The 14,418-nt window shown below is 44.0% G+C and overlaps 1 protein-coding gene across 1 annotated transcript; it reads right to left on the bottom strand.

The window, feature by feature from the left end:
- Window positions 1-2,627: 2,627 nt before the first annotated feature.
- Window positions 2,628-12,405, bottom strand: CLRN2 (clarin 2). Its single transcript, XM_068974767.1, has 3 exons — window positions 12,153-12,405; window positions 5,883-6,062; window positions 2,628-2,893 (listed from the first exon to the last, which is right to left on the bottom strand). The coding sequence occupies exons 1-3, from the start codon at window positions 12,403-12,405 to the stop codon at window positions 2,628-2,630; spliced, it is 699 nt and encodes a 232-aa protein (XP_068830868.1).
- Window positions 12,406-14,418: the final 2,013 nt, after the last annotated feature.

Genomic DNA, 14,418 nt, shown 5'->3' with positions numbered 1-14,418 from the left:
GGAGATCAAACCAGTCAACCCTAAAGGAATCAACCCTGAATACTCATTGGAAGGACTGTTGCTGTAGCTGAAGCACCAATACTTTGGCCACTGGATGTAAAGAGCTGACTCATGGGAAAGACATTGATGCTGGGAAAGACTGAAGGGGGTGGCAGAGGATGAGATGGCTGGATGGCATCACTGACTCAATGAACATGAGTTTGAGCAAACTCCATGAGATGGTGAAGGACAGAGGAGACTGGTGTGCTGCAGTTCATGGGGTCACAAAGAGTCACTGACTGAACAACAACAAACAGTTGTGTACTAGAGTCATGCGCCAAAGTAACAGAACCAATAGGATGTGTGTGTGTGTTTGTATGTGTGTCTGTATGTGTTTGTGTGTGTCTGTGTGTATGATATATATATATATATATATTACAAGGAATTGGCTCACATGACTGTGGAGACTGGCAAATCCAGAATCTATAGGGTAAGCTGGCAGTCTGAAGACCAAGGGAAGAGCTGCAGTTTGGGTCCAGTGGAAGTTTGCTGGCAGAATTCCCTCTCCCTTGGGGGAGTCAGTCTCTTTCTTAGGGCCTTCAACTGATTGGATGAGACCATCCCATAATTATGGAGGGCAATCTGCTTTCCTGAAAATCTACTGTTTAACCCCATCACCCCCTGCCAAATACCTTCACAACAACATTTAGAGTAGTGTTTCTCCAACATCTCTGTACCATGTCCTAGCCAAGTTGACACATAAAATTAACCATTATCACAGCACGATTTAGGAAAACCTAATACAAAGCATCTGGGTTTGTCCAACAGCTGCAATAAAGCAATATTCTAACCCTGCTGGGCACATACTTTCAAGTCCCCTTTGTAAGGGCATGGCAACCCACTCCAGTATTCTTGTCTGGAGAATCCCATGGACAGAGGAGCCTGAGGGGATTCAGTCCATGGAATTGCCAAGAGTCAGACAGGACTGAGCGGCTAACACACTTAACACTTGTAATGTTATATGCCGTGCCTCCTTATCATTGCTGACTTGACCTGGAATCCTTCAACCTTGCTTCCTTTACCGCTGGAAAAAGTCTCCTCTTCTTTCAAAGTTTAGATCGAGTGTCAACTCTGGGATGCACATCGCATCCCCTCCTGAAGCATGAACTCCTTCTTGGGTCCTTTTTCCATATGCTGTTATAACACTGATCCCATTGCTCTGTGATTGTTTGTACACCAAACGTCAGATTAGCCAAGTGGTTAAACATGTACCCTTTGGCTTCAGACTTCCCTCCATTTAATTCCTGACCTTGGCAAGAGATCCGACCTCTTTATACCTTAGTTTCTTCATCTATGAAATAGGACTTAAGTAGTACTATACCAACAAACCTGTGCTGAGGACCTAATGACTTACTATATGTAAAACTTTTAGAAATGCAGGCAGTAGCCACTCCAACGAAGAGTGAAAAGTGAAAGCGAAAGTTACTCAGTTATGTCCAACTCTTTGTAGCCAGTCCATGGAATTCTCCAGGCCAGAAGACTGAAGTGGGTAGACTTTCCCTTCTCCAGGGGGTCTTCCCAAACCAGGGATCAAAATCAGGTCTCCCACATTGCAGGTGGTTTCTTTACCAGCCGAGCCACAAGAGAAGCCCCTAAAGAAGGGTGGTTATTTTCATCCTTACTGTTATTGTTGCTCTCTGATTCCTGTGTCCTGTGGAAAGACTAGGTGTCTCTGGAGGTCAGGCATATTATCATTTTCCTCTTAGCATCTTTCCTAGTATTGAGTGAAATATACCAAGAGTCTCTAGACATTTCTTGGAATGTGTACTGTCTTATATGTACAGGGTGCCAGCCAGTACACAAACACTATCATCCATGTAACATCACTTTGCTGACAGAGGTCCACATAGTCAAAGGTAAGGTTTTTCCAGCAGTCATGTACAGATGTGATAGTTGGACTATAAAGAAGGCTGAATACCAAAGAACTCATGCTTTTGAACAGTGGTGTTGAAGACTCTTGAGAATCCCTTGAACAACAAGAAGATCAAACCAGTCAATCCTAAGGAAAATCAACACTGAATACTCATTGGAAGGACTGATGCTGAAGTTGAATTTCCAATACTTGTCCACCTGATGTGAAGAGCCAACTCATTGGAAAATACACTGATGCTGGGAAAGATTAAAGGCGGGAGGAGAAGGGGGCAACAGAGGATGAGATGGATGGATGCATCACCAACTCAATGGACATGAGTTTAAGCAAACTCCAGGAGACAGTGAAGGACAGGGAAGCCTGGCATGCTGAAGTCCATGGGGTTTAAATGTCAGACAGAACTTAGTGACTGAACAACAACAAAAACCTCATTACAACATTGCAAGGTCATTAATATTCCCATTTTATAGATATTAAGTGAATCGTCCAGCATCACAGACAGGCGGCAAGTGGCAGTCTCTAACTCCAAGATCAGTGAGAAAGAAGTACAGAGACGCTATAAATTCAGAAAGTTTTCTTTTCTGGTGCACGTACTACCCTCCCCCCTTCTACTTCTTTATTCTTTCTGCCAGTAACACAGACATTCTGGACTGTGAAACGTGGAAAAAGAAAAGGGAGGTTTCCATTCACACCAAAAACTGGTTTGAGGTGCAGGTTATTAATACAAGATGTCCTCAGCTGTGACTGTGGCCTCTTCGATCTTGGCCTTGATCTCCGGCAGGGGGATCTGACTGATGGCCACCACAACCAGGTTAGTGGCGTGGGCTGAGGCGCTGGCCACACAGATCCAGAAGCATTCCTCATACTGTTCCTCCACCACCACGAAGCGAAACAGCTTCTCCTGGAAGTTGGCGATTCGTTCTGTCAGGTCGTGAAATTTTACCGAGGTCATGAAGCTGGCGATGGCCAAGGCCATGACTCCGCCTGAAACCCGGAAAGTACACCCTCATACACAGCCCTTTCTTCTGCAGTTCGACTCCTAGAGGTGAGGTGGCTTTTCTGGGGCACAAGCAACAAACTTTTGAGGTTTAGGTTGCTTGGCTGTGTCCGACTCTTTGCGATGGATCCCATGGACTGTAGCCTTCCTGGCTCCTCTGTTTATGGGATTTTTCCAGGCAGGAATGCTGGAGCGGATTGCCACTTCTTCCTCCAGGAGATCTTCCCAAACTGGGGATTAAACCCAGGTCTCTTGCATTGGCAGGCAGGTTCTTTACCACTGAGCCACCAGGGAAGCCCCTTAAAACATTCTGAGGGTGACACAAATTTTAATTTGCTTTTTAAAGCAGCAGGTAGTTCACTGTGTGAGGGGCAAGAGGTGTGGGAATAAGCTTCCTATCAGATCAACTTTGAATCTCAAGCCCTCTAATTTTTTCTTTATCCAGTGCAGGGCACTTACCCACGCTGGATAAACTCAATCTCTAACTAATTCAGCCTGTGTATGCAGACCCTGAGGCTATAAGGAAAGACACAAGAGCATCTTATGGGGTGGACTGGAAGATCAGCAGAGGGCTAGACAGTTCTCTCCTCTTTAATATCCTCCTTCCAAGCTTAGTGATAAGAAGAGATAAGAGAAGGAGGAAAGGAGAGGCAAGAGGGACAGACTTTATGTCTTTCCCTACCTGCTGCTTCGGACCTGGACCTTCTGGGTTCTCTCTGTTTCTTTTCCTCTCCCCATCTCTCTCTCTTTTGCTCAACTTTTCTCCTACCCTGATTTTAATTCGTATTTTAAAATCACATTTATTATTCTCTTTCTTTAGATTATTATTCTTTCCTTGAAAAAAACTTGGACATCCAAGAATATCATAAAGATGAAAAGACAAATTTGCTTTTTTCCCTAAAAGTCAAATGAAAACACTTGGAACATTTTAGCATATTTCTTTACATTTCTCTCTTTTTTAACAGAATTAGTATTATGGTACTTCTACTGTTTTACACTTGATTTTTTCTCTCTAACTTGAAAATTTTTTTTTCCATGTTGCTAAATATTCTGTTACAGCACCACTTTAAATTGGTCTATGATGCTTCATTCCAGTGACACACTTAATCAAGTTTAATTAAGGGTAACTTAATTTCTGGATTTCTACATTGCTTCCAATTTTTTATATTATAAAGTGCTGCAGGAAACACCTTTTAATGTATATTTTTGTGCTCTTTTCCAGTTATTTTCTTAACATAAATTACTGTATGGGGTTGTTTAATCAAAGGCTATTCATATTTTTATGCCTTTTGAGAGTCAAGTTTTGCCAAATTGCCTTCTTAAAAATACTCCGAGCTTGAGAGTACTGCCTCAAGAAGGAAGGAAATTGACCTAGACAAGCATTTATTTAAAGAATGAGATTGAACACTCTCTACACGCCAGTCACTGTGAGGATTCAGGCAGAGATATGCAAGTCTAGGTGGGAGTGAGCCACATCTATAAGAAATTCTACATGATGGCCATTGTCTGCAAATATAGACAAGTATGTAATAACTGATTTACTGACATTAGGTTCTAATGCATGATAAAGCAACATTGTTGTCATTGTTCAGTCCCTAGTCATGGCCAGCTCTTTGCAACCCCATGGAGGGCAGTGCACTAGGCTCCTCTGTCCTTCACTATCTCCCGAAGTTTGCTCAAATCCAGGTCCATTGAGTCAGTGATGCTATCTAAACATCTCATCCTCTGTTGTCTCCTCCTTTTGCCTTCAATTTTGCCTTCTTTTTTTTTTTAAGTGGAGAAAACCAACATTACTTGTTTTTATACTTGCTGGTCATCCTGTATAAGGTAGTGAGGTAGTGAGGGGTTATTGACATCAGGACACCTTCACCATTTGACCTGGATTTTCTGAAATCATTTTTGGGGATTTTGTTACTTTCATTACAGGTGATTTTTTTCAGCGCTGAACTAAAGGTGAATTAATGTCAATATACCAGATACTCTCCTAAATCAACATACCTGCACACACTTATAGACATCTTTTGACTTGGGTTTTGTCTTGGAAAATAGGTCATGGTGGTCATAGATGACACCATGGACTAATGAAAAGACAAAAGGCTTAGACTCAGTTATACCTGGGTTGGAATCTTGCCTCTATTACTCATGACTATGTGACTTTCAGTGCCTCTTTTAACATCTCTGAGCTTCAGGTTCTTCATCTGTAACTATGGGTCTAATAATATGGCAGAGTCCCTTGGATTGCAGAGATATCGAACTAGTCAATCCTAAAGGAAATCAGCCCTGAATATTCATTGGAAGGACTGATGCTGAAGCTCCAATACTTTATCCACCTGATGCACAGAGGTGACTCATTGGAAAAGACCCTAATGCTGGGAAAGACTGAAGGCAGGAGGAGAAGGAAGTGGCAGGGGATGAGATGGTTAGATAGCACCATGGACTCAATGGGCATGAATTTGAGCAAACTTCAGAAGATATCGAAGGACAGGAGAGCCTGGTGGGCTGCAGTCCATGGGGTCCCAAAGAGTCAGACACGACTTAGCTACTGAACAACAACAACAAACATAGGGAGGTTGTGAGGGTTACAGAAAATAAGGACCGTGAGCCCCCAGGTTCCTTCTCCTCTGTTCTTTGTGAGGTTCCTCCAGCCTCATGGCAGCAGCTCCCCTACCACTGGTCCCAGGGTCCCCATCTCTCCAACCTCCATCTTTCTGTCTTTCCTTGTCTCTCATCCCAACCTCTTTGCTGCTCCAAGTCCTCAGCCACTCATACACACTAAGACCTGATTCTTCATGATGACAGCTATTCTTCAACTTTTAGTAAAAAGTACATTGGGGCCCATTAAGAAGGTAACAAACGCAGGGAAGTGAAGCTTGAGGTGGGGTATTTTCACTCCTTCACACCTTCTGCCCACCTGCTTGGAACTCAGCCTCCGGGTGATGTGGGCAGGAATCTCTCTCCCCATGGGGCCTCCCTTACCTGCAAGAACATTCCATAGACAGATGCCCCCAGGGCCGTTGACTGCCTGGTACGGAACTTGGATCATGTTGAGAATGGCAAAGCCCATGCTGACCAGAGCCAGCGCCAAGGCCAAGAAGAGGAGCAGAAGAACCGTGACGTGGAGGCCCGCGTTGAGCTCCTTCACCAGGTGTGGGAAGACTGCGGAGACAAGACCCAGCCAACACGTCAGCCTCAGAGCTCAGCTCAAGGTACTCGGCCCAGGCTGCTTACCGTGAAGATGTTAGCACAGCAGAGTGAGGGCAAGGCAGCAAGTGCTGGGCTTCCAGAAAGCAAGAGACTTCCCAGATAAATTTACCCCATAGCAGTTCCCCAACAAACTTCACTTCCTTAGGGTGGATGCAAAATCGGAATATACCCCAGCTGGGTGTTTAAGCTGCATCAGCCTTGCGGCTCTGGGATCTGATGTGAGTTGATCCACACAAGCCCCAAGGGGTGTCTCTTTAGCAAAAGAGCCTGGCACGAGAAGCAGTCTAAGAAGGCAGATCACAAAGCTTTCATCAGGGTCAGAGTGTTGTTTGTCGAAATCTTTTGCAACCCCATGAACTGTAGCCCACCAGGCTCCTCTGTGCATGGGATTCTCCAGGCAAGAAGACTGGAGTGGATAGCCATTTCCTTCTCCAGGGGATCTTCCTGACCCAGGGATTAAACTTGGGTCTCCTGCATTGCACATGGATTCTTTACTGTCTGAGGCACCAGGGAAGCCCCATAGTCCTATATACCATATGGTATGTAGAGTTGAGAGTCACTGGTTTCAGTTATTATATATGAATGATTTTAAACAATGAAAATGGGGACTTCCTTGGTGGTCCAGTAGGTTAAGACTTGGCCTTCCAGTTCAGGGGGTACAGGTTTAATGCCTGGTTGGGAAAGCTAAGATCCCACATGCCTCATGGCCAGAAAAACAAAATATAAAACAGAAGCAATGATGTAACAAATTCAATAAAGACTAAAAAAAATGATGAAAGCTAAAAAAAAACAAAAACAAAAACAAAAACACCTGGACAAACCCCTTCCTCTGCAACTACTCTGAGGTTTCTACTGAATACTTCCTGGTCTAACCTGGGTCCATCCTGCGCACTCCCACCTCCCTGCTTCACTACTTGGCACCAAATTGACCAGCCCTTCTCTCACCTCAACTGAGATCCAGGACTCAAAGCTTTCCTGGCTCCACTCTCTGCCTGACCCCGTCCCCTTCCCTCCCCCGCTCCTTTGCTGGCTTACCTGCCCATTTTTATTTAGAGAAGGCTGGTGTCTGCCAAGTCTGAGAACAAGAATTTTGGTCTCTCTCCATTTAAAGTGTCATTTCCACTCAGAAGTTTCCAGACACAGCACAGTTACATCTTCAGTTCTGATCGAATTTTCCTTTTAGCTTTCCATGTGTATTTATCTTCATGTGGTTATCTCCTCGGCCTGAGAAACTTTACCCTGGAAAAAGTTTCTGAACTTTTCTGGACTCTTTCCCATGGGACTTTTCCCTGTAGGACTTTTCGTTTTCATTTCCATTCCTTATATCTTAGTGTCCTTTAGAGTTTTATTTTTATTGCAAACTCTCAGCATTTTTTTTTTTTTCATTCCAAATGTGGTAGCTTGTGCCTGATTACCTAATTGTTTTCTTATCCCCTTACTTGCTCATGCAATCCTTAGGACATATGACCAGCATGATAATCCTCACCAAACACTTAAAATAGAAAATCATCACCTCTGTGATTGGCAAAGACCAAAGGTTGGCTAACACGTGGTGTTGATGAAGGTATAGGGAAGGAGATGCTGTCAAACCTGGTAGTGATATTAATTTATACAACTTTCTTTGAGAGGAATTTGGCAGCATGTCTTATTGCAATTTCACTTCTAGGAAAAGCACTCCCACATGTGCTCAAAGCTGTATATATATATGTATATATATGTGTGTCTGTGTATCAGATATTCATTAAAGTAGCAAAAGGTTGGAGAGAAATGAAAACACGAATTGGTGCTGTGCTGATTTCTGTCCAACTCTTTTCAACTCCATGGACTGTAGCCCCGCAGGCTCCTCTGTCCATGAAATTTCCCATGCAAGAATACTGGAATGGGTTGCCATTTCCTCCTCTAGGGGAATCTTCCCAGCACAGGGATAGAACACATGTCTCTTGCATCTCCTGCATTGGCAGGCAGATTCTTTACCACTGAACCACCTGGGAAGCCCATGAATCAGTAGGAGACTGATTTAATTAATTAAAGCACAATCCACACAATATAGCTTTTGAAAAGAATTAATCATATCCATGTAGTGATATGAAACCATCTCCAGATTTGATCTAATAAAAAATTGAGAAATAACCAATTACTATGATGGGCGAGGGCATTTGGGGACATATGAAGTGATGTGGGGGCTTCCCAGGTGGCACTGGTGGTAAAGAACCTGCCTGCTAACACCGAAGATGTATGAGAGGCAGGTTCGATCTCTGGGTTGGGAAGATCCCCTGGAGGAGGGCATGGTGACCCATTCCAGTATTCCTGCCTGGAGATTCCCATGGATAGGCGAGCCTGGCGGGCTGCAGTCTTTGGGGTCACAAAGAGTCAGACATGACTGAAGGGATTTAGCACACACACACAGCATAGCAGGAAAATCAGATAACTTGGATAAGCAAAAATGTAAAAATTTAGTTCTTGCAGAGCTGAAATTCTAGAAGCTTTATTTTGAATTTGAATATTCCTTGTCAAAAAAAAAACACCAACGTATTTGTTATTGGCTGCTTCGGATCTTCATTTCAGCACGTGGGATCTTCCCTCTTTAGTTGCTCCCTGCGTTGAGAGTGTTGAGTCTTAGCTCCTGAACCACCAGGCAAGTCCTGAATTTGAATAAGTATTCTTACTGTGTACAAAAGATACCTTGCTTGAATCCCAGAAGTGATTAATCAACCTATCAGCATCTCAAATTAGATAATTACCTTATTATTACATAATTTATAATATCCTAGAGAGATCCAGAGGTCCTTTTTACCCCTAGCAAGGCAAAAAATAATTTCAAAAAAGAAATAATTGATATATTAGATTTCATTAAAATGGAAAAAAATTCTGCCCTTTGAAGGACAGTGTCAAAAAACAACAACAACACGGTCACTGAACAGGAGAAAATATTTGCAAAAGACACATCTGAGAGAGGCCTGTTCTCTAAAATAGACAGTAACAAGAAAAGTGTGAGATCTGAGGTCAGTTCCAGGTCTGGCTGTGGATGGAATATTTGGGGGTGAGAGATGACAAGGGCCCCAGCAAACTGAAAATGATCAAGCACATACTACCTTTCAGGCACTACATCAGCTGCTTTTACAGAAATTATTGGTTTCTCAGATCCTCAGTTTCCTCATCAGGTAGATGGGCATAAGTAAGATTTCTTCTCCAGCACAGAAATGGATGAAGGAAAAGAACAAAGAAGGAAGCTTGTGACACTAATGTGTCACTGCTCAGGGATCACTTACTGCCTTTCTCTTTCCGGGATGGAAAACTTCTAATGGCAGACACTCCTCTGTTTAGTTCATCCCTGTTTTCCTCAAATACCAGGCCCACAAACACTCTACAATATGGGTGAATATGTGAACGCGGCTAAATAAGCATCTGTCTCTTTCTTTCCACTCAAATGGCTAGGTTGTTTTGCTTTTATTTCACAAAGTCTGGGTATAAACAAGGATCTTAATCACGATTGTGCTGCATATGCAAGAGCTTATATATATGCTCAGTCGCTCAGTTGTTCCAACTCTTTGCAACGTCATGGCCTGTAGCCCATCAGGCTCCTCTGTCCACCGGATTTCCCAAGGAAGAATACTAGAGTGTGTTGCCATTTCCTTCTCCAGGGGCTCTTCCCTACCTAGGGATTGAACCTGAGGTCTCTTGAGTCTCCTGCATCAGCAGGCAGATTCTTTACTGCTGAACTACCTGGGAAGTCATCCTGTATATATAGCTCTTTGCTTTTCTCCCTGATTGATTTGGAAATTGACCTTCCTGGGTGACTCTAGGGGAGATCCCTATGAAGGTGGGAATGGAGGCTGTTTGTCTTACGAGACCTAACCAAACCTTCCTACTTCAGTTTACAAAGCACTTTCACATCCACCCCACAATTCTCCTGATCTGCACACAGGCCCTAGGAGCAGGATTTTTTCAAATTTCTGTGGATAGTAGCAGGTAAATCCTGATTCTGTCTTGGGGGTGGTGGGCTCTGATGCACCCCCTAGGTAGGTGATGTTGGCTCTAGGAGCTGTACATCTAAAGGTAGCGAGAAATATACTCTGCTTTCTCTTCAAATCATATAAATCTTGAATATCCAATACAGAATAAAAATTTTGCAAATTATCTACAACTGTTTTAAAAATTGTGCCATCTCCCACTTAATTTTTTTGTGTGTAAGTGGTTTTGAAATAACCTTAACGCTACCAATAATTTTTTTTTCCCCTCAACCATATGAGGGTATGTTGCTCCTTCAACCCTGAGTACTTCAGGGGCAGTTTCCTCAAAAAGGGCATTCTTTTTGACAACCATGATACAACTATGAAAATCATTAGGTTAACACTGGCGTATAACTGCTGTTTAGTCCTGACGCCCGGTTCAAGTTCCATCAGTTATTCTAGTGACGTCCTTTACAGTAAATGGACCCAGCTCAGAACCAAGTACTGCACACAGTTGTCATCATTTCCTTTCAGCTTGTCCTATTTCTTTGTTATATTTATTTACTTATTCATGTTAAATGTGTTTTCAGCTTTCTATGTAATTTTTATTACATTTTATTGGAGTATAGTTGCTTTACAATGTGGTTGTTAGTTTCGACTGTACAGTACAGTCAGATTTGCTGATATATTTTATCCCCTCATATTCTTAAAAGACCTAGCTATTTTTTCAGTATCTCTTGTTCAATTTAATTTCTGGGTAAATAGAAATATTCCCCAAGAATTTTTTTTATTGCTATACCTAACAATTTTTAATATATATATCCTTTATGTATATAAGTGAAGCCAATGTGCATTATTTGTCAGTGGTTCCAGTTTTCTCTCTTTATATGTTTAAGAGGATACTCTGGCTAAAGAAAGAAAGAAAGTGAAGTCTCTCAGTCGTGTCCGACTCTTTGAGACCCCACGGACTGTAGCCTACCAGACTCTTCCTTCCATGGAATTTTCCAGGCAAGAGTACTGGAGTGGGTTGCCATATCCTTCTCCACTACAGTCCTGGCATACAGAAATCAAATAATGAAGAAAATTCCTTATTCCCTTGTTTTTCCATTCTGTGGGTTACTTATGAATTTGTAGGCTGCTGTTCTCACCGGCAATCTGTTTCATTCTGAAGACATGCAAAATATTGGCCTTTTGGGGTTGGCTTTTCCTTCCCAGAGGACCCTCCATACACTGGACTTGGATTCCTGCTCTGTTTACAGCAGAGCAGCTCTGACGTGACCTGGATGTCTGCCTGCCCAGGTCAGTACCTGCTCACGTTCCCAGACAGCAGCTGTGCCTGAGCTCTCCCTGCCAGGAAACAACGAGTTTGGGCTTTGAACCCAGGTAGTCTGATTCCAGTGTTCGGATGTAGAGCTCTTTGGCTTTTTCTCAGACTCTGAAGCTTTTATATTAATATAAACAGAAGTGTAAGTTTCATTTCAGCAGCTGGTCCACACTCGCAGGCCAGACTGGCTGAGTGCACCCCAGTTGCATGGCCTGCATCTGAAGTCTGACACTGTTTCCTGGCTGGTTGACCTCAGGCAAGTTAGGTAATAAACTCTCCAAGTGTCAGTGTAACCCTCTGCAAAATGGAAATGTTAATAATGCCTTCCTTATAAATTTGTTACAAGGCTTAACAGAGACAAGCTGTGGAAAGCATTTCGTAGAATGCCTGACACAAGTAAGCACTCAACATATTAACAGTGATTATTCATAGAGGTAAATTACAAAGATCTACAAACCTCCGCAGAAAGAAAAAAAAAAAAAAAGATCTTTTCTTGATGCTGAACAAGAGTAAGTCCTTGGCTTACCGTAGATTTTGTCATCATGCCTTAGACCGAAGCGGCTCTTCAATTCTGCGTTTAGACAGAAGCCTACTCCAGTATTCTTGCCTGGAAAACCCCATGGACAGAGGAGCCTGGTGGGTGGACCACAGTCCATGGGGTCGCAAAGAGTTCGACGGGGTAATTGAGCGCGCATGCACGCACCCCATACAAGTAAGTATTTACAAATAAGTGTTCTAAAGCAGCTTCTGCGGCCGCAGTATACTCACTGGTGAACTGGGACTGGCGGCCCCCCAGCCCGCACTGCCGCACCTTACAACCGCGGAAGAGTCCGTAGTAAATGTCTCCGATGAATTTGACCAGCTCTGGATCCGTAGCGTTGACGAGGTCCACTCCCGTCTGACAGAGGATTTTCCCACTCAGCCAGTGGGGCAGTGCCAGGGCAACGATGGTCAGGATAAAGGAGGAGAAGCTGAGCAGAGAGGCCAGCCCGTACCACGCCTTTTTGAACCATCCAGGCATGTTGCTGGGTGCCGGTCACGCCCCAGGGGTCCCAGCAACCCCGGGGGTCCTCAGCATCTTCCGGACACTGGGTGATCCACTGCTTCGGGGTCGGCTCTTCCAGACACACCGGCTCGAGTTCAGGTGCGTCTCCTGGTCCTCCCTCAGCTCCTGCCCCCACAGCCCATGTTTACTACAGCCACATGGGAAGTCTCTACAGAGACGTCTTCACCTGCCTGCAGTGTGGAGGAGTGTGTTACCGGAGGAAGTAACCCTATATCTCCCACTAGACTAAGGTTTCAGCAGAGAGTTTAACTGTTCTTCATTTCGAGTATTTGAATAACCCTACTGCGGCTCTCTTAATGACGAAGGAGCTATTAGCAGGCAAAATCAGGAAGATCTGAGTCTAAAAGATACAACAAGCAGTTTCACAAAATGCAAACGGTAGAAGGAAAGCAAAGATGGAAAGACTAGCCTTGCAATGTTGCCAACAATGCGCAGTATCAGATGTTGATCTCTTTGGTGCGTGCCTGGGCATTGCTTTCTCTGAAATGTCACTGCTGTCAGAACCCCTAGAAGTGTTATGAACGCCGGGAAATGACCTCTGTTCCCAACCCTTTTAATTGAAATGTGTAAGCAAGGTTCTATGATTCTTGAATTTATCACCGGGTAGATCCGCTGTGGGTAAAACTGCAGCTTTGAGATGGCTTGGGGCAGCCTGGACCCAACACTTACACACACACACACACACACACACACACACACACACACACACACCCTCTTTATCCCTCACAGGTCATGTCATCTGAATGGGAAAGTGTTTTTCTAATGTTTTAGCAAATAACCTTCTCCCATCACCCTGCCGGGGTCTGTGTCTCTTCTGATAGTGAAGAGCCCCTGGAGAGGAAAATGCAACCCACTCCAGTATTCTTGCCTGGAGCGTCCCTTGGACAGAGGAGCCTGGTGGGCTACAGTCCATGGGGTCTCAAGGAGTGGGACGAGACTGAAAGACTGAACACACGGTGGTGAAGACATGTCACTTTCTTTTCACTTACAGGCACAAGGAATGCAGTATTCCCCAATTTCTGTCTTATACTGTGCGTTTAAAATTTTAATTTTTGGACAATCACCGAATGTCAACTTCATGTCCCGTGAGGCTGGCAACAGCCACTCAGATAGGTTTGGGGGCAGAGTGGGGTTGAAGTGGCCCAGTGAAATTCCTCCTTTGGTCTCAGATCCCTGGAGGGGATCCTGGGGGTTGCATTGTTAACCAACAGGAGTTCAGGGAACCAGGCTCACCCCTGCCGGTGCTGCAACCCATTGTGGCAGGCAGGGGACAGGCCATTCCAGACACTTCTTTCCTGAGGAAACTGAAGGTCTGGGTTGGGACTGGAGATCAGGTCTTTGAAATGCTTCTTCATCACAATGACCTTGACATAGCAATTCTTTTTTTTCTGGTAATGAACAACATACTGTAAAATGAAAATATCTCCTGCCATATCAATAAACAAAGAATGAAACAGCCATGAGCCATTGCTGGCCTCCAAAGGTGAATGAGGGCTCCCCAAAACTGATTGTGATCCATGTGATCCAGTGGGTGTGGCGGCCCCCCTCAGGCTTCCCCCAGCCCCATTTGCTGAGGAGCTGGGAGAATGCAAGAAGCAAGGTGAATAAGGAAACAGGATTGGCCCCAGATAGCTGAGATGCATATGAAAGAATGAATTCAGTGAGCACAAAGGCTTGCTTCTTCCCAGACATAGAAAGCCAAGTTCCTTAACTTGATACCTGATCTTTGATGTTCAGACTGCCTGTTCCCTTTGTTGCAAACTTGTATGTAGCCTGACTTCCCCTCCTGCTTCCTGGGAGCAGTTTTCTCAGAGCTACTGAGATGCTGTCTTCCAGGTTCTGAGTCCTAAACTTGACCACCAAATAAAATAACTCTCTAATTTCTAATATTTTTTAGTGACAATTCATATAACAGGGCTTCCCAGGTGGCGCTAGTGGTAAAGAATCCACCTGCCAATGCAGGAGACA

The sequence above is a fragment of the Capricornis sumatraensis genome, chromosome 7 (assembly GCF_032405125.1).
Source record: "Capricornis sumatraensis isolate serow.1 chromosome 7, serow.2, whole genome shotgun sequence".
Lineage (NCBI taxonomy): Eukaryota > Metazoa > Chordata > Mammalia > Artiodactyla > Bovidae > Capricornis > Capricornis sumatraensis.
The sequence above is the reverse complement of the archived record's forward strand: the minus strand, read 5'-3'. Positions and strand labels throughout refer to the sequence as shown.

Bases quoted from the DNA above. Each gene is read 5' to 3' on its own strand.
- CLRN2 (XM_068974767.1), bottom strand. From the start codon at position 12,405: ATGCCTGGATGGTTCAAAAAGGCGTGGTACGGGCTGGCCTCTCTGCTC. The intron at 6,063-12,152 runs GTGAGTATACTG...TTGTCTCCGCAG, and splicing joins CCGCCAGTCCCAGTTCACCA to TCTTCCCACACCTGGTGAAG. The intron at 2,894-5,882 runs GTAAGGGAGGCC...TCCGGGTTTCAG, and splicing joins TCTATGGAATGTTCTTGCAG to GCGGAGTCATGGCCTTGGCC.